A 26,181-nucleotide genomic window follows, 5' to 3' on the forward strand; every position below is an offset into this window, starting at 1 on the left:
AGTTTACAGTCAAGCAGAGGGGCAGGGTCCTCCAGGCAAGCCATTGAATATGATTATAATAATAAAAGCAAATCAAAGAAAGTTTCCCACATGAAGTCAGAATTGGCTTCCTCCCTCCAAACTATCCTTTAAATATCCTTTCCAAATACATGACAGCTTGTCTTTCACACTCTGAAACAGTCCAGTATGCTTTTTGAATGGTCAAATGAGCGAACACATTGGAAAGGAAGATAGTAAAGTGAGAGAAATCATGGCACATAGTGCCCTATGTTAATATTCAATGGAATAGGTTTTATATTGGTTTTCAAAGTGTTTTATTTTTTTTTTAACTTGAGGGCTCTTCATTCAGCGTTATGAAATGCCTGTTGACTTCTTCTTGTATGAAGTTGCCTTTTTTCCCTCTCCCTCCTTTCTTCTCTTTCTCCATTAAATCTTGCCTTTCTTTGGGTCCCTCTCCCCGTCGGGGAACCCTCCTCCCAGCACGCTGGTCAGCTCCTCTCCCAATTTGCTGGTTTAGCCCCGCCCACGCGGAGCCCAAGTCACGAGGCCGCGGGCGGGGCGCAGCCAAGGGGGCGGGGGCTCCACAGCGCGCATGGGCGGAGCGGGGAGCGGGCCGCCCCAGCTATATCTGCGCCTGCGCGGTGCTGCTGCGGGGCCAGTCGGGACGGAGGAGACAAGATGGCGCTGCGGGCGATGCGGGGGATCGTGAACGGGGCCGCGCCTGAGCTACCAGTACCCACCAGCGGGCCCCTGGCGGGGTCTCGAGAGCAGGCGCTGGCAGTTAGCCGGAACTACCTCTCCCAGCCTCGTCTCAGTAAGTATCAGAGAGCAAGACGAATCCTGTCTTTGCTCTTAGCCCCTTGCTCCCACTCACCTGCTTAACCAGAGGGGTGGGTGGGGTGGGGAGGGTTGTTTTTCGGTCTCGCGCCCCTCTACCCCGACCTCCCCGTCTCTCTCTAGAGGGAGATTTTCAGTGTCTCTTAATTTCCGTGCCAGCGGTGGACTAAGGGGAAGAGCACCATCGGGAACTTTTTCCTGGGTTGGTGGGCTCCGGTCTGTTGCCCTACCCTGTGCAGCTTCCCGAGGCTGGAGCCTGCTCAGGCGCTTGCTTCCTGTCCTGCAGGCAAGGCTGCTCCTTGCAGCTCTTATCCTGATCTTCTGGTGGCCTCATTTGGATCTGCAAGGGTCGAAGGAACACCCCTCCCCATCCCTCTGCCTCGGGTGTGGACCTCAGGGCAGGTTTTGAGCTCCTGCCGAGGGAGACGGTATAGTGTCATCGCTGACGTGGTCAGGCTTTTCTCGGATGGAGGTCAGGCCCGCAGCCAGAGGGATATGTTGTTCGGTGGAGAGGCAGCCCCGCAGGAGGACACCTAGATACCAGCGAAAGCCAGAGCTGAAAAGTACCCCGCAGGTCATCCCAGTCTAAGCCTCTCATTTTACAGTGAGAAGCCTGAGGTTCTGAGAGAGACAGGGCTTGCCAGGCTTTAGACGCCTAATTACTGACAAAGCAGGAAAATTCAGATGTCTTCATTCCTGCTGGACCTTTTTCCTACCATTAACTTGAGTGCAAGGTTGTCTTAGGGACGACAAGCAGTTTTGCCTGTATATGTAGAATATATGCAAAACATATACAGAGGCATGTTTAAAATGTTGTTATTCTGAAAAAAATCCTGATAACCAGGCTTAAATGGACTGTTCAGCAATTCCAAAAGAAATGGTTCTTGATTACTAAACAGGAAGATTGTGTATCATCAGACCTTCTTTAGGCATTGGGGATGAGCCCTGAAAGTAGACTCTTTACAGTTTAGGAAAGCACCTGATGTTTCCCAACACTGCTTAATTGCCAGAGTGCCTATTTGTGGGTGGCTCTTCGGTTAAAAAGAATTTCAGATGAAGGGTTTCAGTCTGGCCGCTCTCCTCCTGACTAATCCCATCCTGATCAGTCACTGGGTCATGTGACAGCACTGCAGTGTGAAGAAGGAAAGACTTGATCATAGGTTTGCTGAGATGTGCTCTTTTTTTCTTGTTTGAGATACAGTTGATCTATAACGTTGTGTTTCAGGTGTATGGCAAAATGATTCAGTTATATGTATGTGTATATGTGTGTTATCCTTTTTAGATTCTTTCCCATTATAATGTTATTAAATTAAATTATAAAGGTTATTACAAGATATTGAGTATAGTTCCCTGTGCTGTGCAGTATGTCCTATTGGCTAGTAGTGTATCAATTGTAATTCCAAACTTCTAATTTTTCCTGCCCCCCTCAACCATGTGCTTTTTATAATGGGAATTATTTGCATTAGAGAATGCCCGTTGGGAGTTTGTGTGAGCTGAAGTAAATATTTCAAGAAATTGACAGAAGTTGAATTCATAAGAATACATTTGTGCCTAACAATTACAGATACTCTCACTAATTGCATTTGGATGCATTGATGTTCTTTGGGTAGAACAGATAAGACATTAGTAGTGCTTCTAGGGAAAGATTAGAAGAGGCAATAGTCATTTTTCCATATAATTATTCACTCAATCTCAATTCAGAGTATCAACTGAAACGTACTTAAAAGAGTACTCCATGAGTAAGGTTGTGAGCTCTTAAGGGAGGTATGATTTCTGGACATTCTGTGTGTGCTTAGCCTGGCTGAAGAACTTCAGGAGATGAGATGCCCCCTGATAAGATACAAGATTGCAACACAATGCTTAAAACTGAAGCTTTGTGGTTCAGGAATCCTTTTTGTATCCTCAGTGCCTAGTCCAGTGCGTTCTGTTTTGTAATTGTTGTGTAGCTTGCATTTAAGCTCCTTATTCTAATAGTTTAATGTTTGAATCCTTGATGTGGATGGAACCCGAGTAGGGAGCTGGGGTACTTGGTTAGAGTTTTCCTTCTGTGTCCGGATTATTCTAAAAAGCACAAATGATACCATACTTATGCTAACAGCTAACAGCATTTGAATGTCATTTTTTTTCTTACATTGCTACATTCTTGGTTCTGGTTAACACTTTAATCACTTCTGAATAAATATTGATTAACCTTGTCACTTTTCTAATTAAAGATGTTACCATCCTTAGTGAAAAGTTATAGTTATTTAATGTGTGTTTTTTGAATAAAGGAATGGAATATTGGCAGTTCCACTGTACAAATAGGATGCTGGTTTTGAAAAATTGGGGGATTATGGGGCTGTTACAAGGTCTGGAAAATGAGATCTGCAGACTTGAAATAATCTTGAGCACATTGGTTGAATTTCTAGTCACAAGGAAAGAAAACTTGATTTTCTTTTACACTTTGAGCAAGATTCAGTAATACACTTAGAGCTTTTGGTTGTTAAACATTTTGAATTAATCTCCTGTGTAGAGCTTTTGGATGTTAAACATTTTGAATTAATCTCCTGTTTCTTGAGATCCTAGGTCCTCCTCTCTTGCAGTTCTTATGTCATAAAGTAAACCTAACCTCAGTGAAAAGTCCAATAAAGGAATCATTGGCCTGCCCTTTTTCTAGAACCTGTCTCTCCTTGCCCCCTGCAAGGTGTGGGTCCCTACTTTTCTTGCACAATAGATGATGATTGTTCTGGTTTTGTTTTGCTAATAAGGTAGAGGCTGAAGGACTAGATCCCATATTGTGCAATGGTTGTTGAATTTTCTCTTTGAAAGTTTCACAATCATTAAGTAGTGTTAGATCTGTTGAACAGTCTTGTATCCTGTAGGAGGAAGAGGATGTCATCTGACCAAGTATGTGCTTCTTAAAACCTTTGTAGATTTGGGGTTTAAAATGTTGTTGTCTAAATATTTATCACCTCCCTAAATATTCAGGATCAAAGATGTAACCATATCTGCTTTGTTGTCAAAAGTTCTAACCATTTCATGCAGACCCAAGTTCTTGTTTGTTTGGAATTTTCAAGAGAAGAGTGGTCATTATTATTGTCAAACACAGGCATATTTATGTAATTTGTGAATGGATTTTGATATTTTGAAGAATAGCTTAATGTCTTTGGCAGCTTTACTCTAAACAGTTGTCTTTGGTTTGGGCTGTTAATAGTAATGGTGAGGTGTGCGTGCGTGCTTAGTCGCTTCAGTTTTGTCTGACTCTCTGCGACCCTGTGGAGTGTAGCCCACCAGGCTTCTCTGTCCATTGGGATTCTCCAGGCAAGAATACTGGAGTGAGTTGCCGTGCTCTTCTCCAGGGAGTCTTCCTGACCCAGGGATCGAACCTACATCTCTTACATTTTCTGCATTGGCAGGTGCGTTCTTTACCACTCGTGCCACCTGGGAAGCCCAATAATGATGAGGAAAGCTGGGCAAATGCTGTTGAGAGATAAAAGGTGGTGTTTGAAGTTGTTTTCTCTGCTTGTCTTCCACCCTCCCCCAACCCCACCATTTTATTATTATGGAAAGGTGCTATAGTTTGTATATAAACTGTCTTCTCCCTGTTTGTAGTCCAATGCTAGGAACTGTCTTATCTCAGTATTTTTAAATTACACTGGAGACTAAGGGTTAACAAACTTAGAATTAGAAGGGGGACACAAACAAAAGTAATTTTAGCCCCCTCTCTTTGATTTAGTAACAGGTTTCTCAGAGATGTAGTTCAAGTGTGGAATGTGTGTGTCAGCTTTGCCTGCCTCCCAGTGTGGTGTTGTGAGCTGAAACAAGGTAACCTATCCGAAGATACTCTGCAAAGGGTGAAGCAGTTTGTTTTGGTAATGTGTTTTGTTTAGTTTGGATTGTGCCATGTGTTAGTTTCTTTCCTTGTTGCTTAAACTCTGCTTTTTATCTGAGGGTGGTCTCCTGGTGCTTACCAGTGAGAGAAGATTAGTTTTCAGTAATGATAGAAGAGTGTCCCAGATCACAGAAAAGGACCAGTTTAGTTTTAGAATTTGAGCTGTAGCACAGAGTTAAAGAAAAAGTGACTGGAGGTGGACTGTGTAAGTTCAGATCCTTAGGGAAGTTACTTAATTTCTGAAAAAAAAAAATTGGAATAATATTCATTAACTCATAGACCTGTTATGGAGATTAAAAAAGAATTCCTGGCAAGTACTCATTAAATATTATCGGTGGTTTTGGTATTAATCAATTTGAATGGTTCTTGGCTTTTTTGAAGGCTACGGACATTGTTTTAAATTTGGAGACTGTGATGAAGTAGAATCTTGTCTTCTATAGTAGCAATCAACTTGATTCACTATTTCCAGGAAAAGCAATCATTAGTGTATTTTTTTTTTTCATGGTCATACTTTTGTCTTGTGACTGGCAAAACTTCATAGTTTTGAATGAGCTTGAATTTAAACATGAGATTCTAAAGGATCATTGTTGAAGAGGTTAAAAATTCAAAGAAATTGCAAATCTTTTCCAGAAAGTAAAGAGAATTTCAGAACCTGAAGCGTTTAAGTTGCTTATAAGTCTCAAAACTGAATTCCCCTACCCTCACTGGCCCACTCTCTGCTCCTGTTCCCAACTGTTAAGGTTTTTGAAAAAGTCAGTGTTTTAAAAGCCAGGTGCTAAGAAAATGTGTTTCTAATGTAGTTCACTTGGCATATCCACATAGCAATTTTAGAAAACCATTGAAAATCAATATTTGGAATCTTAAAATGAGAACAGTGAGGAAAAGAATCTAAAAAGAGTAAATGTGTATGTGTGTGTGTGTGTGTATAACTGATTCACTTTGCAGTACATCTGAAACTAACACAACATTGTAAATCAACTATATACCAATACGTTTTTTTTCAAAATAATATACAAAAGTATTCTTAAAACATGAGAAAAATCAGGGAATTCCCTGAAGGTCCAGTGGTTAGGACTCTGCACTTTTAACTCCCTGGCCGGGGTCAGTCCCTGATCAGGGAACTGCTGTCCCTCATACCAGGTGACACTGCCAAAAATAAAATAAGAACAAGGAAGAAATTGTTTCAGGGGTAGAAATTATTTTTAAGAGAATTAGGTTGTTTTAAAACAGTAGGGAGGATGAATCAGTAGTATGTCAACTGTCTTTCAGGTTGGCGGCAGTCAGTTATAACATGTGTAATATTCTCTACCTGGCAAAGAATAAATGTGATATACAGGCAAAGTATAAATTAAAAAAGAACTTATGAAAACAAATAATGCAATGATACTAGGATATGCGCTTTTGTATTTTTATTCTTATATAAAGTTGTTTGCTGGCTGTTGTTGGCCTCTAGTTCAGTCTGTGTTATCTAAAATCTAATATATGAATTATTTGGATTGAATTCATGTTTGGGGCCACATTGTTGTATGTATGGATGTACCTCCTTGAATGTGAATAATTATTATAAACTATATTTTACAACTTTTTTTCTGGCTTTATTACATTTTCAGTTTGGTCGATTTAATCATATAATTTAATGAATCTGGTTTTTTTTTTTTTCTCCAAATATCTGTGCTTTAGATATAGTTACCGGGATGAATTTTCCACATATGCTTGGTAATCTTGTAATAAAAAAGTGTGAAAAAAAAAAAAGAGTTGGGAGGATTATCATAAAAGTAGTAGAAAATATAACAGTTGAGATCTTTCTAATAATCTTGAATTGCTTGCTTGCTTGGGTGTGCAGTCATATCCTACCTACTCTTTGCGACCGCATGAATTGTAGCCCACCAGCCTCCTTTGTCCATGGGATTTCCCAGGTAATAATACTGGAGTGGAATGCTGTTTCTTCCTCCAGAGGATCTTCCTGACACAAGGATCAAACCCATACCTCCTATGTGTCTTACATTGCAGGTGTATTCTTGACCACTTGAGCCATTTGGGAAAGCCTTGGAGGCATGATTAACTTGTTTACATGGACATCCATTCAGGTTGTGACTTCCTTTTTATCTAAGGTTGAAGAAAAAAGAAAAATAGAGTACTTTTAGGGACCTCTGTTCAGAGAAGGCACTGGCACCCCACTCTAGGACTCTTGCCTGGAAAATCCCATGGATGGAGGAGTCTGGTAGGCTGCAGTCCACGGGGTCGCTAAGAGTCGGACATGACTGAGCGACTTCACTTTCACTTTTCACTTTCATCCATTGGAGAAGGAAATGGCAACCCACTCCAGTGTTCTTGCCTGGAGAATGCCAGGGACGGGGGAGCCTGGTGGGCTGCCGTCTATGGGGTCACACAGAGTAGGACACGACTGAAGTGACTTAGCAGCAGCAGCAGCAGCAGAGACCTCTGTTGATCATTACAGTTATAAATGTATTTAAGCAAATATTTGGTGGCAGAAGTTAAATGTCCTCAGAATGAAAAACAAGTGTCTTGTTAGTGCTTGCCTGCTCTCTCTCCGTGTTTGTACCAGAGCACTTGCTTCCTGGCTAAAGAAATTGTGTTTTTAAGTTCTGAAGCTCCTTGAGTGATCAGACTGCTTGTTTAAATGGTTTCCTTATTCTTGGGCATCTACATTCATGCAGAAATTTCTGTCTAAGACCTCATAAGAAATCATGCAAGTGAAAATTTCCCAACTGATTGACAGCTTTTTATAAATTATTTATTTCATTTGTTTATTCAGCTTTTCTGATTATAAAATTTAGTTAATTCTGACATTGTTGGATTTGCTCTCCTGAGTTGATTACTATTAATTACACTTGGCAGGTATGGAGCTGTGTTGTGGTTCACTGATGGCTACATCTTTTCTAAAATGAGGGATTTGGGTAGCTTGATTCTATGCATAATTTGCAGTAGAAAATATAAGCTTCTACAATGACAGTAACATTTGACTTTTTTTTAATAGGATACTTGTATGTTGTCTGGCCTTTTATCCCCCTTCATAAGCTCTTTTTTCGCAGTTTTTATGGTACCGTTTAGTGATGGCTTTTTATCTTAAGAGACTACTTTTTCTCAGATTTCTTCCATGAGTTTTGTCACTTTTGCTTAAAAAGGGTTCCCTTCCCCTTCTCTGTCTACTTTGCTAAGTGCCACCTTTTCTACAAAGCCATTTCTCTTCTAAATAAGAACAGCTGCACTGTCTTCCCCATGCTGCACAGATCCTCTGAACACCTCTGTTAGAACCCTTAACTCCCCTCCTCCTTATAAAATTGTGGACTCTTAGGAACTCTCTCTCTTTGCCTTTGTTTTCATAGCCTGGGTCCTTGAAGCAGTGTGATTTATAGTAAGAATTCAACATGGTTTGGGTTGAATGAAGGGGAATTATGAAAATTTGTACAGATAGGGGCATATTTTATGAATTTAGTGAAAACTTTCATACTGTTTGAGTGCTTCGTATAATAATGGATGTGACAAAGTAGAGGACTTTTGGTAATACCAGAGAGGTAATGGAGACTGTTGTCCTCTTTGACTGGCACTGACTGTTTCTATTTCTTTGCAGCATACAAGACAGTATCAGGAGTTAATGGTCCACTAGTGATCTTAGATCATGTTAAGGTAATACCACTGTCCTTATCATCTAACCATTTATGCAGTTAAAAGTATAGTATTAAAAACTCTAATTTTTTGTAATTAAAAATTACAAATTTTAAGCCTGCCTTGGTCTGAATGTCATTGCTACATAGGAGATAAGAATTTTAGAGCAGAAGTCAGAAGATAGGATTCTAGTACTGGATCTATTGTGGATTCTGCTTATGGTCTTGAGTCCCTTATCTGCAAAATTTTTAATTTTTTTAAATTATTTTTTAATAAAATTAAAATTATTTAATTAAAATTTTTTAATTTAAGAATTTAATCCTACCTCCTAGGTTTATTAGGGAAATAACTGTAATATTTGTAAGTATGTTTTATGACTTATCGGATATTAGATATACAGTATCTTACGGCTCTTGTCATAGACTACCATGTATTATAACTACTGTTACATATTTGTCTTATCTTCTCTACTAAATTTTAAGGTCTTTAAGTGAATAAACAATAAACTTTATCTTTGAGGACCTGACACTGGTGTTCAATTAATGAATAAACGACAGGTTATCTCAACAGCAGCTAAAACCATAAAGTGAAGAATAGCTTTTACCTGTTCAGTTTGTTGAAAGACTCTTTTGTTACATTTTTTTTTTAGCCACACCTATATAATAAGAATTATCTTAGAAAAAGAGGCACATAATATAGTTTATAATTGAGTACTTTGGGTGAAGCCTCCTGAGTTCTGTGATTAAAATACCTTCAGAGAAGATAATTTGTGTAATATGCTCAGTAATTCTGCTTTGGTTGTTGTTGAGAGTGGATTGGGGGAAAGGTACACATTTATTAGTTTGTTGAGAGAAGTAATGATGAAAGTACGTTTGGCATGTGGCCCTTCTAGATGCAGAAAGTAATCAAAAGACACTTCCTAAAAGAGTGCAAAGTGCATTATCTGTTCAGCTTTATTTAACTTAATATTTTTATGCATGACAGGGTACCTATACAAATCAGATTAAGCATGTAGCTTACTCCTGGCCATAGCTTCATGCTAGTATGCAGTTTGATTCAGAGCTTCAGTATGTAGCACTGAAGTTGTACAACATACATGCAGATGTCCATTAATGTTTTGTGAAAGGATGGAGCATACACTTTTCTTTTTCGAGAAAGTATTGAAAACATTATTTGTTTCTTTATCCTTTATTCTTTTTTACATACTTCTTATTAGATAAAATTGGGGGCTTATATTTTAAAAATATGAAGCATATTAGTAAATATACTTTCAAACAGTTTAAAAATATTCATGCTTCAACTATATTCAATGTTGAACTCAGCACCAAAAATATACAATACAAATATGTAAATGTCTAATTGGTAAGGGCTGTGAAGGGTAAGTACAAGATCCTGTGAGAGTCAGTAACGGGAAGGACTTCAAAAACATCTTGGAGGAAGTAATTTTAAGAAAGCTGAGAAAGTTTTATTGAATGTTTGGGGTATAACGCCAACTGAGGAGAAACTGGTAAATGAAGCTTATATAGTTGTAAGACTATATATGCCATAATGCATATACATGGGATCAAGGAATAGATAATTTTATATAAATTGTATCAGAATAGATGATGATGGAGACTTCTATGTTTAACTCACTTTCTGAAGGTAGCACATCTTTCAAACCAGACAAAAGATAGTATCAGAAAAGAAACAGTGTAGCTATTCACCCACAGGCACAGATTCCAAAATGTGAGCATAAATGTATGCTCACATTGGATATTAGCAAGAGCATATTTTAAAAAGTCAACAGAATTATGACAAAGTAGAATTTATCCTAGTAATATAAAGATGATTTGATATTAGAAAATGTCAGTATAATTCAGGTCATTCATAGATTAAGCTAGAGAAAGCTTATGCTCTTTTCAGTAAATACCAAAAATATATCTGATAAAATTACTTGCTCCTTTAAAAAAAAGAAGAAGAAAAAGAAGGTGGTTTTAGAAATAAGGGATTGAACAAACTTTCAAAACCTCTTAAATGCTATCCACTATAACCTACCACAAACAGCATCCTTAAGGGGAGACTCTGGGAACATTCCCATTTAAGTCAGGAACAAGATGAGGGGGCCCGTTGTCCCCGCCACTCTCCATCTTTATCCTTTTGCTTGAACCCTGATCAGTGTTGTGGGAAAAAGAAATTAGGGGATATAGGGATTAAAAAGGAAAAGGCACAACTATCATCATTTCTTGGTACTATGATTAAACAGAAAACACAAGTCATTCAGTGGATGGACTATTAGAAACAGTGGTGTTAAACAGTGTTGCTGGATACAGAAGGTCAGTCTGTAGAAATCAGTAGTGTTTTGTATGCCAGGAGTAACTAGTGGAATAACTAGTAACTTTTTACAGAAAACTTTGTTGAAAGACATAAAAGACAACTTCAAATAAGAGGAGATTCTACACCCATGAATGAAAAGACTCAGAATTCTCCCCAGGTGACAAAATCAGTTAGAAGCAGATAATAAAGATTTGGTGCAAGAGTGAGCAGGCATTTCAGTGGAACAAAATTAAGATTCTTAAAACCAGCTCTTCTCACACCTGAGAATTTGACTTGATAAATGATAAAGGCTACATTACAAGTCAGTGGGGGCTATTTCTGTTACTCAGTAAATAAGAGTTGGGGCATTTGGCTTCCTGTATAGAAAAAAGAAAAATGAGAAAAATACAGTTACTTACCAGGAATAAATCCAAATGGATTAAAGACCTAAACATGAAAAACCTATCAGAAGACAATATAGAAGACCATTTTTATTTGTGATTTTAGATTGGAAGGTTTACCTACAAAAAAGAGGCAAATCATAAAGGAAAATAAGTCATTTTACTGCAAAAACTTCTGTTTGATTAAGATTACCATAAATAAAATTTAAAAAACAGACTGGGAGCAGATACTTAAAAGGATTAATATTCAGAATCTATGAGACTTATCTAAAAGTAAATTAGAATAAGCAGATTCAGTTGAAAAGTGAGGAAAATATGTTAATAAGCCAGTTACAGGAAGTGAAGTCAGAATTGTCAATGAACATGAAAAGATGCTTAGAAGAATCAGAAAAATGCAAATTGAAAGATACTCTTCTTTATTTTATCAAAATGGTAACAATTAAAGTTTGATAATATAAGATTGGCAAAGATGTAGGGAAAAGATACTTTTCTATGCTACTAGGAAATTGTAAAGATTACTGCTTTGCAGAGTAGTTTCACAGAAAAATGGACACAACCTATAACCTGCCGCTAGGTAACTAAATACCTTAGAGAAACTTAGGCCCACTTGCATGAGGAGCCACATGTGAGAATGTCCATTGCAGTATGTTTGTACTAGTATAAATTTGGAACAACCTTGAAGTGGTAGAAGAACAGCTGGGTGAAATGTAACATCACTTGGTTTTATCTTAAATATTATCATGACAGACCCAAAATATTCAGGCAAGTGGGAAAAAGATGATATGTTTAGGATGTTCCCATTTAGGTAAATGAAACATTTATGGTATATTTTTGGAAATATGCAATTTAAAATATTAAAATGAACTAGAGTAATGCACTTCTGTTTAGAAGTGTATATTGAGGGGGGTATATTAGCATTATTTATAACGAGTAATTATTTTATTGTTTAGTTGCATTTTATTCCTGTTCTCTGACAGCACGAGATGATTAGTGTTTAAACAGCCCAGAAGCAAGCATCATTACTGAGTAGAGGGAATATAGTTATTTGTTAGTTTTATCATCTTTCTATAGTCTGAAAACTTAAAAATATACATGGAAGAAAAACAATAATTAACTGCTGTGTTTCCATAGAATCAAGATTCTTCTTTCTATACCTTTCACTGTGTTTGTCAGAATGTGTGCCAGCAATGAGTGTTTTAAGGACTGAAACTACCTGAGGATATTTTAACTTCTTGATATATACCTGCATGTATAGGGGATGTGTAGGGATTGCACAAGCATGTGTGCTGTGATAGAGCCTATAGAGCATTTGGGCTTCTAAAATGTTGGTTTATTGAGCCTTTGTTTTTTTCCTATTTAGTTTCCCAGATATGCTGAGATTGTGCACTTAACACTACCTGATGGGACGAAGAGGAGCGGGCAGGTTCTAGAAGTTAGTGGTTCCAAAGCTGTGGTTCAGGTAAGCATTACTTTAAAAATCTGGCCAGTTGAACATTTTTCTAATCACAAAAAGGCATAAGAAACACCATTTCTTATGATTTCTAGTGATTTTTAGTGATTCTTGTGTTTTCTAGTCATTATCACATAAGTATACAGATCTTCCTTGACTTACTTGTGGGGTGACAGCTTGATAAACCCATCAGTAAGTTGAAAATACCATTTAAGTTGAAAATGCATTTAGTACACAGAACCAACTGAATATCACAGCTTAGCTTAACTTCCATTGAAGATGCTCAGAACACTTAGATTAGCACGCAGTTGCACAAGACCGTCTAATGCAAAGGCTATTTTACAATAAAATGGTACATATCTAATGTATTTCTACCATATGACCCCTCTGTGTTTTTAGAAATTGATTACTGACTGTGAGGGAAGAAAATGAATTTTCCTTGTTTTCTTGCCAAATGTCTGCCACCTATGTGCATTCTAGCCCAAGAGCTCCACTGGTATAATGGCTTTTTTTTTTTTTAATTGGTAAAAAGAAGCAGATAATCACATAGAAGGAAAGAGACAAAAAACAGAATTCACAGCTTGTGGGTTGAAACCAAAACAAGATCTGAGTCTTTGATTTTAAATTGTCTCTAATAAGTCTAGTTTTTAATGTTATTGACTATAGAAAGTAGCAGTTTTCTCGAATAACATATTGCCCTAAAAAGTAATATGGATGGCATCACTGACTCAATGGACATGAGTTTGAGCAAACTCTAGGAGATGGCGAAGGACAGGGAAGCCTGGTATGCTGCAATCCATGGGATTGCAGAGTCAGACACAACTAAGCGACTGAACAACAACTAAAAAGTAATCTAAAGCAGAGGTCAGCAGAATTTTTGTAAGGGGCCAAATAGATTTTTTTAGGCTTTGTGAGGTTTTATCTAAAGTTTCCTCTGTTGCATGATCTTTACACTTTCTTTCCCTTCTTTTTTTTTTTTTTTTTAAGAAAAACCACCCTTTAAAATTGTAAAAAAAAAAAACAAAAAAAAAAACACATTCTTAGCTTGCTTGATAGGTTTGGCCTGCAGGCATGACCCTGGTTAAGAGGTGGAAGTTTGGTTCATCACCCACCATGAACACTTGTTAGTGATATTAAAAGTAGTATATACATTTATGTATTTTACTTTATAAGGGCCATTTAAGAGGCAAATAAATTTTAAGCACTTATGATCATATTTCTTTTACTCTTCTGTTTACTTTTCTTTCTTGGTAGGTATTTGAAGGGACTTCAGGTATAGATGCCAAGAAAACGTCCTGTGAGTTTACCGGAGATATTCTCCGAACGCCAGTGTCTGAGGATATGCTTGGTAAACAAATATTATTATTCATTCTGAGCAGAGATCTGTTTCCTTTTTAACATATTTCCATGTAGTTTTTTTTTTTAATGAATGTTTAAAAACACGGTTAAAAAAGTGAATATTTGAGTCATTGTACTCTCTGTACTGTCTTGTCATTGTTTAACAGGTCGGGTATTCAATGGTTCAGGAAAACCCATTGACAGAGGTCCTGTTGTCCTGGCTGAAGACTTCCTTGACATCATGGGTAGGGACAGAAAATGGATTTTGTGTTTAGAGGAGATAGCATCTGTCTTACACCTTTGTCAGAGAAAGGATGATTTTTATGATACTTAAGTAGATAACCAACATGCTTCATATTTAATTAGTTATTTTGTTAATTACTTAGTAATTTTATTTTTCCCAGAGTTTATCTTAATTTTTTATGTCAAATACTGCAAGATATTGTAAAATATTACTAGGATATATCTGAAATATAAGTAGTAGAGCCATAATGGTTTTGAAAGTAGGGTTTCTCTCTTGCTACACTGTATAATTTATGAATCTACAAAAGATTAATGGAAAAAAGTTTCAGATTTCAAAAATAACTCATTTTTTGAGTAGAAAGAAATGCTTTATATGACTGTAGTCTTAATATATAGATGTATTAAAATGTTCTCTTTTGGAAATGCATTAGGCCAGCCAATCAACCCTCAATGTCGAATCTATCCAGAGGAGATGATTCAGACTGGCATTTCGGCCATAGATGGCATGAACAGTATTGCTCGGGGACAGAAGATTCCTATTTTCTCTGCTGCTGGCTTACCGCACAATGAGGTGAGAACTAGAATCTGTTTGATCTGAAATTTAAGAAGAAAGGATCTCCAAATGTTTTACTGTTAGTGAGAAACCAAATAAAGGATTTTCAAGGTAAATACCCAATGTTACTATTTATGTAATCCAGTTCCATTGACTCTCTTATCCATGTATATCTGACTTCTTCCTTACTCTTAGGAAACTTTGCAAAAATTGCAGAATAATTTTGTTAGGGAAAGACCTTTAAGACATCCCAATTTCATTTATGATTTAATTCCCAAAAGTTTAGGTTAAAGGTTATTTTGTTATAGAAAATAATATTTTAGATTTCAACTCAGTCCTTTTATACTCCTCATCAGATTGCAGCCCAAATCTGTCGCCAGGCTGGTTTGGTAAAAAAATCCAAAGATGTAGTGGACTACAGTGAGGAAAATTTTGCGATTGTATTTGCTGCTATGGGTGTAAGTATAATCTTTTCCTGTTTTAGAATGAAATGTAAAATTGCTTATGTTCTTAAAACAGTGTAGAGAAATACATGTGTCATTCAATTTATTGCTAGGGAGAGAAGTTTCAACTTGGTATTTTGGGCAAACCATGGATTAGTATTTAGCAGTTGACTGGAATATAAGAATAATTCTTCTTGTGCCCAAAGCTGACTGTTTACTCTCCTGGCTTTTGTGAATGTTTTGGGAGTACCTGAAGCTTTAAAAGAAGGAGCAGTACATATCTATAGCTTGGCCTTCATTAGAAATAGATGCTGGGGGCGGGGGGTGGGGGGGAAGAAATACTGAGAATCTTGGGTCTGAGCACTGATGAAGTCATTGCTATTTAGGTAAACATGGAAACTGCCCGGTTCTTCAAATCTGACTTTGAGGAAAATGGCTCAATGGACAACGTCTGCCTGTTTTTGAACTTGGCTAATGACCCAACGTAAGTAAATGAATATGCTGTTTCCCTCTGTTTACACAGGCTTCTGGTCAAAAATGTTACCTTAAACTAGGGAGGTAAAACGTTATAATGAAAGCTTCATGGGTCTAGGAATAAAATAACCATATATATAAATTCCAGCTCTGCTTTTTGCATGTTACTTGGTTTTGGGCAAGTCATTTAAGCTCTGAAGTTCAATGTCTTCTTTGGTAAAATGTGATAAATAATACTTGTCTCACAGAGTTGTGGATATTAAATGAGATAAGCTACTTAGCACATGGCCCATACTCAGTAAATGCCCTTTTCCTTTTACCTGTAAAATCTGGCCCCTGTTGTTTCCTCCTTTCTCCTTCTCGCTCACTTCCTTTCTTGCTAAATTTTGAGAACTATGTAGTTCTGAGAAATTATGGGGCATTTATAACATAATCAATATAACTGTGTAGCACTGGGTAAATACATAAAAGAACTCTGCCTTACTTAAGAATTTTAAAGTAGTAATTGCTTCACCTTCCTAAGTTTGTGTGAAACTTTAAAAGGGAGATGGTACTGTTATTTCCGGAATCATTTTATCTTGCTTTTGGCCTTTTTGTCTGCATGACATAGTACCTAATGTTTCCTTTCAGTATTGAGCGAATCATCACTCCTCGATTGGCTCTAACCACGGCCGAGTTCCTGGCCTATCAGTGTGAGAAACATGTATTGGTTATCCTAACAGACATGAGTTCTTATGCTGAAGCACTTCGAGAGGTAATTTTTCTCTTAATTACAGTAGGTTATCTTGTTGGGGTTATCTTGTTGCTCTGCAAGTTTTCATTTTTTTTAAAATCATTTTTAAAAATTCATTATTCATATATTAGGGTAACACCTTAATCAGGAAAGAAAATACTATTTTTGTCAGCCTAGCTGAAATGATTGAAAATGAGATTTAAATTATTAGCCTATTTATCATACTGTCACTATCTCCATTGATTAAGACTGGATTCTCAGGACTTTTCCTGGTGGTCCAATGGTTAAGAATCCACCTTCTAGTGCAGGGGTCGTGTGTTTGATCCCAGGTGAGAGAACTAGGTTCCCACATGCCACGGAGCAGCTAAGCCTGTGTGCTGCAACTAAGATGTGACACAGCCAATGAATGAATGATTAAATAAATATTAGAAAAAGATTGGATTCTTAAAGAGAGTAAATCAGGAAAGCTATTTAATCAGCTCCTCTACCAGAAAGTTCTGTCTCTGTCCAGACAGTCCATTTTTAGCCCTTTTCAAGAATTTCATTTTCAGTGATGTAAATTTTTATTTATTTACATAAATAAAGACTATACTCTGGCAGAACCTTCTTCAGAACTTTTTTCCCTTCAGAAAACTCAGTATTTAGAAACAATATAAGATTCTAGCATCCAGAAGTGTGGGGTGGATTCTGATGCAAGTTAGGAAATTTTGAGTAAGTTGCTCTTTTAAATATGTAAAAAAGAGAAAAAGACTTCTGAAGAGACTTGCTATATAAATATCTAGCTTCTTAAAATTCCTTAAGATCTGTCACCATATCTCACTCTGCTTTGGTGCTTTTCCATTGAAGGACTTTTTTTCTCCCATCCATCCATCCATACTCACATAAAAGGCAGTAAAAATAAGTATTAGTGAAAATTTTTAAGAAAGACAATTTAAAAGCCCTTTTAAAAAAATTATTAGATTCAATAGACAGCTATTCTGTTAAATAGCCACTTAAGTTTTCTATGTGTTTATCTCCTTTGATGTTCAGTTGCTAAGTTATGTATGACTGTGACCCCATAGACTGCAGCATGCCACATTGATAAAAATTGGTCTGCAGGCCACAGTTTGAGTAGCTCTGATGGAGCATGCTCTTGGAGGTGCCAAAGTAGCACTTAGAAGTTGGGCTTCATGCTTTAGGGTTCTTAGTGGTTGTAGATTAATATGTGTACATAATATTCTAGTGTGCATGTCTCTGAGAGAAAGACCTTGTATTACTGTTCTTGTGCAGTGATCTAGGGAAATTATCTGGCCCTTGATTTCCAGTTATAAATTGGGGTTAATATTAACTTCCTCATTAGAGTTTTTGTGAGGATTAAATGATGTATGTAAAGTATATCTGGAGAAGGAAATGGCAACTCACTCCATTCTTGCCTGGGAGATCCCATGGACAGAGGAGCCTGGCAGGCTACAGTCAATGGGTTCACAGAATCAGACGCAACTAAGCATACACGCATAAAATGCATCAAGTGATTTATGCATATATATTTATTTTTTCCCTTTTGATTTTTTCAGAGTTGGTTTATATAAATCTGCAGGATACATAACATGAAATAAATCTTGTGAACTGAGAATGTTCTCTTGGTTTTAAAATGGACTTCCTTTGATTTATAAAATTGCAAGCTAGATTTTCTTCTGGCAAGCTATTTAAAGATTCTTGTTATGGCAATAATGATTTTAACAAAAAGCTTCTGGTCCCTAGTTGTCAACATTTCTGTTGTAGAATAGTCTGAAATTTTGTTGCTAGATTTTTCTTAATGAGACAATACTTAAAATGAACAAGATGATATTTCTGACTTTGTAATTTGGCCTATTCAAACAAATGTGTTCTAACCAAGCGTTAGTTCTCGTATTCTGGTGTGTGATACTATTCTCCTTGGCTCACTGTCAGGTTTCAGCAGCCAGGGAGGAGGTTCCTGGTCGACGAGGTTTCCCAGGTTACATGTATACAGATTTAGCCACAATATATGAACGTGCTGGTCGAGTGGAAGGTCGAAATGGCTCTATTACTCAAATTCCTATTCTCACCATGCCTAACGATGGTAAGTTTTGCTTCTTTGGATTATAGCAGGCCTGATCATTGTAAGGGCTTTAATTTCAAGAGAGAAGATCATCTATCGTTTTGAGAGCATTAGAAGTTGAGTTCACCTAATGATTTGTTTCTAATAAAATTTTTTCATTTCAAAACTACCTATAATTATTATTCTTTAGTAGAAAAAAATTTATTGTAATTTTAATTTTTATTAATTAGCTAGTATTTAGTGTCTGCTATTTGCAGTCCCCTGGTCCAGATGTAAGGAAATTTTTTAAAACGTATGAGCTCTTCTTATTGTAAGCTACTCATTCTACTTGGATATTTTCTTTATGTATGTGCACCAGTAATTGAAGGCAGCTTAAGTGCCAGATAAAGAGCACAAGTAGTAAATGCCACAAGACTGGGGGTGGAACGATTGGCGAAGACTCGGTAAAAAGGACCTGGTTCTGCCATGTGTGTGAGTGCACCGTGCAGCGCCTGCCTGGCTGGCTGCCCAGGAGCTCTGGGAGAGACACTCAGCATTCCCCTTACGTCAGTGTCTTTTCGTTTTTATCTCAGTTTTTTTTTTAATACTTTTACAGAATATTTTCAGAAACAGCAATAACTATAACTGAGCACTATTTCAAGTGTGTTGTAAATACTGACTTATTTGATCTTCATGGTGACTTTGAGGTGTCCGCTCTGCTGTGAGGCACAGGGAGGTAAAGTGTCCCAAATAGGAAGTGGTGGCGTTAGAACCCAGGCAGTCTGAGTACTACCTCAGACATGACAGTGATTTGTTCCAAGGAAGTAGCTACAAGACTACCCTCTGTAGTTGAACAGACTAGGGGCATCTTGCTCTGTAGGGCCTGTTTGGCTCTGCCTGTAGTATTGCTTTACTTGTTTAGCCTCTCTGTATTTCCCATGTTGAAATGTTGGGTACCCATCTGGGATAATTTATGGAAGAATGCTGTCTCAGTTTACATCAAATGGTCAAATCCCTGCAAGCGAACTTTCTGTTTAAATGGAACAGTGTTTACACTTGGGGGAGAGGCAGCGCATCTAGGAGAAATAGTGCTTTTTTATGAATGTAGCTAATTTAACTTGCGTCAACACATGTCTGACTGTGCTACAGCCAAGTAAGTTAAATTGGCCATTGTGGTAACCTCTAACCATTTTGGCTGTTTAAATTCTAAACTTTATTAAAATCAGATAAAGTTTTGAAATAAAGTGTTTCAGTCACAGTAGCCACATTTGACCAGTGGCTGCCATATTGCACAGCACAAATAAAGAATTTTTCCATCATCACAGAAAATTATTTTATATAGCACTGTTTTAAGTAGTACAGATCGACTTCCTGTGGTTTTGTTTATATGAGATGGACAGTAACTAACATCAGATGTCTTCCTCTGGTAGATATTACTCACCCAATCCCTGACTTGACTGGATATATTACAGAGGGGCAGATCTATGTGGACAGACAGCTACACAACAGACAGGTATTGAACACTTGTGCAGTGCTATAAGCTTACACATCTGTTCTTCAGTTATTCTGTAGTGTCTCTGACTTTGCTCTTAGGAATTATTTATTTAGATAATACCAACTTCAGTTGTTTAATATGACTATGAAACTATCATTTCTGTAATACTAAAATCCTAGTTTGGAAAAGACTGCCAGAATTAAGAATTAAATTTCTACTTTCCTTATTATGCCTTAAAGTAGAGTCCATTGTCTCAACTCTTTTTGGGTCTTTATTCCAAAATGGTATGGTGCACCAATTTTGTTACTAATATAAAAATAGATTTTTCAGATTATTTTCCTTTTTATTGTTATTTTTAATTGAGGTATAATTGACATAACATTTCATTAGTCACAGGTGTACAGTGTAATGGTTTGATATTTGTATTTGTCGCAAAATGATCACCACAATAAGCCCAGTTAACGTCTGTCACCTTACATGGTTAAAGTTTTTTTTTCTTATGATGAGAATTTTGGAGATCCAGTCTTCTAGCTACCTTTAAATGTGCAACACAGCGTTACTAGCTTACACAGCCACCGTGCCAACCGTTCCTTCCTGTGGCTTACTGACTTCACCACTTACCCTTTCATCCCCCTCACCCATTTTTCCCACCCCCACCCCTTGCCTCAGGCAGCCACCAGTCTGTTCTCTGTGAGCTCAACAGTTTGTTTTTTAAGATCTCATGGATGTGAGGTTATACATATTCTCCTTTTTTATACATTATGCATATTTCTCTTTTATCGTTTTCTCTCTGACTTATTTCACTTAGCATAGTGCCCTCAAGGTCCATCCATGTTGTGGATGGTGAGAGAGGTGTGACAAGCAGCAAGATGTCATTCTTTTCTATGCTGAGTAATCAAAAATGGAATCTTTTAATTATTCTTTAATAGGTGCCAGCATCTAGTAATCAGCTTTTCGATGAAATTGTTAAATCTTTTTATGTGTAATTTTATGAGAGTTCAGAACCATTTTGGATTTGATATTGCAGACAGATTTTGAAAATTCAGTTTTTTTAATCTTGTACTGTTTTGTAGATTTTACTTTTTGGATTTGATTTCTCAAAAGAAGTCTTAAGCTTTAAAATATTTCTTCCTTATCAGGAAAAGATATTAGGACTCATCTAGGAAGCAAATGCAGCAGCTTTATCCAGTTTAAATAATAATAATGAGCTTCACAATCCCTAATTAACAGTAAAGCTTGAATTTTGTACTTAAATATTTTTTCTCCCTTCCCATTTTACCCAAGATTTACCCACCCATTAATGTGCTGCCCTCCTTGTCACGGTTGATGAAGTCTGCTATTGGAGAAGGCATGACCAGAAAGGATCACGCCGATGTGTCTAACCAGCTGGTACGTGTGTGCTCTCCAGAATGAATGCTTTCTTAGTTCATTCCTTCTGCTTTCTTAGCACCTCTTGTCTTTTTTCCACATCACTTTTCTTCTCCCCCATCAAAGCAGGAGTGTAATATAGAATAGTGAAATATCAGTGGATTCATTAGAGCCTAGTAGTTTTCTCATAAGGATAAATAAATACTCATGACAAAGATCAAAAATCACATGCCTTGGAGAAGGAAATTTTGGCAAACCACTCCAGTATTGTTGCCTGGGAAATCCTATGGACAGAGGAACCTAGCAGGCTACAGCCCAAAGGGTCACAGAGAGTCAGACATGACTGAGTGACTAAGCACATAGCTACTTAGGTCTTAGAAGCTGGCCCTTTGGTGTGGCTCACTGCTCCCGTCTGGCATTGGGCCCAGGGTCTCTCCCTGAGTTGCCAGTTGTCAGCAAAGAGGAGACCTTTCCCCTCTCCGCTCAGTTTGTCCACCTGACAGCTGTGTAACACAGGACTCGTGTGTTGAGTGAGATAGTGCCTCCCACCTGCTCCTCAGATCCTTGATCCCTCCCACCCCATCCCCTCTCCAGTCTCAGATGCGAATAAAGTTTAAAGACAAGAAAGAAAAAAAAAAGAACCACATGCTTGAGACCTGCCTCCCATAGTGTATGAATTAGTTTTTAAATAAAAAAATCAAGGCCTAAAGCCTTTAAGTTTTTATTAGTAATCTTAATAGTAATTATACAGTATTTCTGAAAGGGTATTCTACCTTATTTTTTGTTTAACATAGTAGGCAATCACCAGAACACTAAGGGGTACATATATATATATATATACACATATATATATATATATATATACTGTAAAATCCTTGATTTCTATAGCCCTGAGATTGTATAGCAAGCATAATTAAAGGAAAATGCATTTGACCTTAAAATAGGTATGATAAACCTACTAATATCACAAATATTTTTTGAATAGAATTTAGAGGTGGATTTCTCCCATAGTGTAAGTTATATGAAAAGGCTCTACAAAATGTAAGCTCATTGATATGTTGAGAGAGCATTTTTTTGTACATTGTTAGTAATGTTGATGTATTGTGTCCCTGAAGACTTCTTTCTGAGTGAGACTACTGTATAATAAAGTCTGACTTGCATATGAACTTTGTGAATTGCGTTTGGAAGTAGTATGAAATCCTATGAAGGTAGCTGTAGCAGTACACTTCTGAAGCCCAGATTATTGTTAACATTTATGAAACCTTATCTCTGCTTTTGTCTCTGTAGTATGCGTGCTATGCTATTGGTAAGGATGTACAAGCCATGAAAGCTGTCGTTGGAGAAGAAGCGCTTACCTCAGATGATCTTCTTTACTTGGAATTTCTGCAGAAGTTTGAGAGGAACTTTATTGCTCAGGGTAAGATGACTGTTTTCCCATGAATATAAACAGCATCCTAGGTAGTTTTGAGGACTTCTTTCCTAGTCTGAGAAAATTTACATTAGTCTCTATGCAGTTTTCTTTCTGATCAGAGAAGAGGTTCTTTCAGCCCTCTGCCTTCAACTCCTTGATCCAGTTATTTGGCTCCTGTCTTCTTCTTTGCCTTCTTAAAACCAGCCTTCTGCTCTGCTGCCTCCCTTGTTGCTGCTGCTTCTTAATCTCTTTGCAGTGCTCTCCTCTGGTGTGAGGGCTTTCAGACTTTTCCAATCCATCTATCTTCATCTTCCTGATTTCCCATCTTCTTGCTTCTTAATTGTTAATGTTTCAAAAGGCTTAATTACCTTTTCTTTCTGTGCTTTTCCCCCTACGCTGACTGACTTCCTATTATGAGCCTTTAGCCTCTTTCTGAAGCTCTAATCCCACGTCTCTAACTGGGATAACTTTGTTTATGCCACTATCTTCTCAGACTTTGCATGGTGAGAAGCAGGATTTTCCCAACTGACCACCTGCCTAGCAATTAATTCCCTGTCTACCTCTCACATGACCATTGTCCCAGTTAGCCCAGGCTCAGGAATTAGGAATTCTTAACCTTTTTCATTTATTTTCCATCATTAAATATTGGCTAATTTGCATTGTTCTCCTTTAAAACATCCTGTTCTGTTTTTGTTGTTGTTGTTCCTAATATAACTTAGGCCAGTGTTTCTCAAAATTGAACACAGCTTTGAATCTACTGGGGATCTTGTTGAAATGCAGATCTGATTCAGTAGATCTGGGTGGGGCCAGAGAGTCTGTTTTGACATGTTTCTGGGTAATGTTGAAGCTACACTGACCTCTGTCCACTCTGAGTCGGAAGACCTAGTCTAGCCCTTCTCTCATCGTCCATGTCTGGTGTCTTCACCAGTTTCCCCAGCTCTCTATACCACTGCTGAAGTAAATTTACTGTTAACTATATTGATTGTTCTTCTGTTAAAAAGTCTGTAGTGGTTTTAATCACATAGCATATGTAGGGCTTTTGAGCGGTTTTGTTTGGTCTCTCCCCTGCCACTCCTGCTAACGCTGATGAACGCTGTTTTTTACCTCACTGGTACTTATAAAAGATATGTTTATTTTGGAATAATGCTTCAGCTACGCACATAGGATTTGTGCAGTTTTCAGTTTACTTGATACAGTTTTTATTAACATTAAAAATTGGGGGGTTTTCTTGAAAAATATATATATATATGTAGAACCTTATTATAAAGGATAACAATTATTCTGGTAGAAAAAAGGATCAAGAACTCTTAACAACTTAGCCAAAATATGAGATACATTTGCAGGATAAGGATGACTCTGCTATTAAAAATAATAATGGCAATAACGACTTTGAAACCCACTGCCCTATTCAGGAGCTTAATTGGCATTCAAGGCTTTTTACGTGTCTGTACTAGACTCTTTCAGGTTGGCCTCTTTTTTCTGGGGAACAGTTTTCTCATTACTCCCTGGATAAAACCCTGACTCTAGTTTCCGTTATTCCATGGAATGTATTTAGAGCCCACCCAGTTATCAGAAAAAGGCATGTGTGCGCGTGCACAGGCTCATGTCTCTCCCTGTGGCTTTCTCCCTTTTCACTTATTCTTATGTCTAAACCCTCATTTCTACATTCAGTCACATCCAGTCCAGGGGGACCTAGCTATTTGTGTCTCTTTTTTATACTTCATGCTCCCAGTGCTAGGCCCATAACAGTAAATTTTGAATAACTCTGGTAAGTTGACAGTAGTTGGCCTTTTACTCATCTGATCTCAATTTTTTGTAAGGTCCTTATGAAAACCGCACTGTGTATGAGACTTTGGACATTGGCTGGCAACTGCTCCGAATCTTCCCCAAAGAAATGCTAAAGCGGATCCCTCAGAGCACCCTGAGCGAATTCTACCCTCGAGACTCTGCGAAGCATTAGCTGCTACTTCATCGCTGGCTCGATGCTCTTGTGAAGTACTGGTTCTATTTTCTTTATTCCTTTTGCACTCTCCCATCCCCACCTTTGTGTTGGAGTTTACTGTGTTACTCTGTAATTAAAAACAAAGACTAGGTAACATACTGTGCCAGTGTTGCAATGTTTTAAACTGCTAACAGACTTTAAAATATCCCCTGTTTAGAAAAACCTGGATCCTTCCAACCCTTTCTTTAAAGCAGCTGAGAGTTGGAGGTGGAGTTTTTCGTCGATGTGTGTATTTGTACATAGTGGTGTACCTGACTGCCTAGTGTCCTCATTATTGGGGTCTCTTCGCCCTTGCCTCTCCACCCTAGCAGTAGTATCACTATCTGAAGTTACAGTGCTTTGGTCTCCAAGCTAGGGACAAGAGAGGGGTCTGAAAGACACTTCTCAGAGCCAAGAGGCTTTCCTGAGCACTGGTTTTAGATTGTGGTATGCCTCGGGGTCTGTGCCGCTGCTCTCAGCAGATCGTTTTTACTGCCCGCCTGCTCTTTCCTGTCTGATAGATAGATTAGAAAAGGAGTTTCCTTTTCCTCTTTGGTATGGATTATCTTCAACCCCCATGTCTTACTGCTCTTCCTCCCTATGAGTAACACAGAATCATGCCACTTTTGCCCTGCTGGCATCTCTCTGAGCAGCAAGATGCCCTGTCCTAATGATCCTTACTGGCTTTCCATGCAGAAGAATCATCATTACAGTAATTAATAGAACTGTTGCTTGGAAAGAGTTGGGGTACAATTTTTTAAAAGTAAAAAAAAACAATCCTTTCTACATTTGGACATGCCAACAGTGGTTTTAAGTTTGTAGAATGTTGACCAGATGCTAAAAAGGCAAGTGGGGAAGAGAAAGCACTTCTGTTTATGGATTTTTTAATTTAATGTATGGATATTTTAAACTCTGTTAGATAGTAGCCTTTTGGAAATCCCCTATTCGGTCCTGCTTTTCGACCTCTTTGCCTTTTCAGGGTAATCTTGTGGCACAAGTGACAGCATTAAAAGCTTTAGCCTTTTAATTCCTCCTCCTTCCTGCTGCGAGCCCTGAGCTGTCTTCTATGCACTTCTGACATGTCTACTGTTGGGTCTCTTTGTGTTCTTTGTTCCTTGGGTGCAATAGCAGCTTCTCCGTGCATTCCATCTTTGTTTCAAGTTGTGTAAAGTTCTTCACTTTTTTCTCTGAAGGTGTAGGGGGTGGGGGTGGGGGAGGTCAGCATGATTATATTTTAATGTAGAAAATGTGACCTGGATATAAAATGAAAATAAATATTAAATTAAATGAAAGTTACCTGTAGTGACTCTGTATCTTCTCATCAAAAAGGTAGTAGCAACGAGCAAGTATATAATAATAATGCACCTCTTTGATTCACAGTTTTGAGCATCATAACCAATGTTGTGAACCAGGTCCTTTTACAGGGGAACCATGTTTTGTATACCCATCTGCTTTGTAGGTTGCCCTTTCAAGCTCTTTTCTATAATACCTCTTCCGCTGTATTATAGTTTGATTCAGGGTTGGGAGTCCCTAAGGTTATTGTAGCATTGTTTGTTGCAAACATTCTCCAGACTTTGAGAGCCTATCTGCCACGAATGAAAGAGGGTAATAAATAGAAAGTGA

At 37.7% G+C, this 26,181-nt stretch overlaps 1 protein-coding gene across 1 annotated transcript; it reads left to right on the forward strand.

Annotated features, from left to right (window-relative positions):
• The first annotated feature begins 591 nt into the window (after nt 1-591).
• On the forward strand, nt 592-24,678 carry ATP6V1B2 (ATPase H+ transporting V1 subunit B2). The gene is made up of 14 exons (XM_040239171.1): nt 592-814; nt 8,301-8,356; nt 12,392-12,490; nt 13,736-13,829; nt 13,987-14,064; nt 14,494-14,633; nt 14,972-15,073; nt 15,445-15,542; nt 16,163-16,286; nt 18,195-18,345; nt 19,734-19,816; nt 21,083-21,187; nt 22,454-22,583; nt 24,398-24,678. The coding sequence occupies exons 1-14, from the start codon at nt 679-681 to the stop codon at nt 24,535-24,537; spliced, it is 1,536 nt and encodes a 511-aa protein (XP_040095105.1). The 5' UTR covers nt 592-678; the 3' UTR covers nt 24,538-24,678.
• Nucleotides 24,679-26,181: the final 1,503 nt, after the last annotated feature.

The sequence above is a fragment of the Oryx dammah genome, unplaced genomic scaffold, assembly GCF_014754425.2.
Source record: "Oryx dammah isolate SB20612 unplaced genomic scaffold, SCBI_Odam_1.1 HiC_scaffold_1, whole genome shotgun sequence".
Classification (NCBI taxonomy): domain Eukaryota; kingdom Metazoa; phylum Chordata; class Mammalia; order Artiodactyla; family Bovidae; genus Oryx; species Oryx dammah.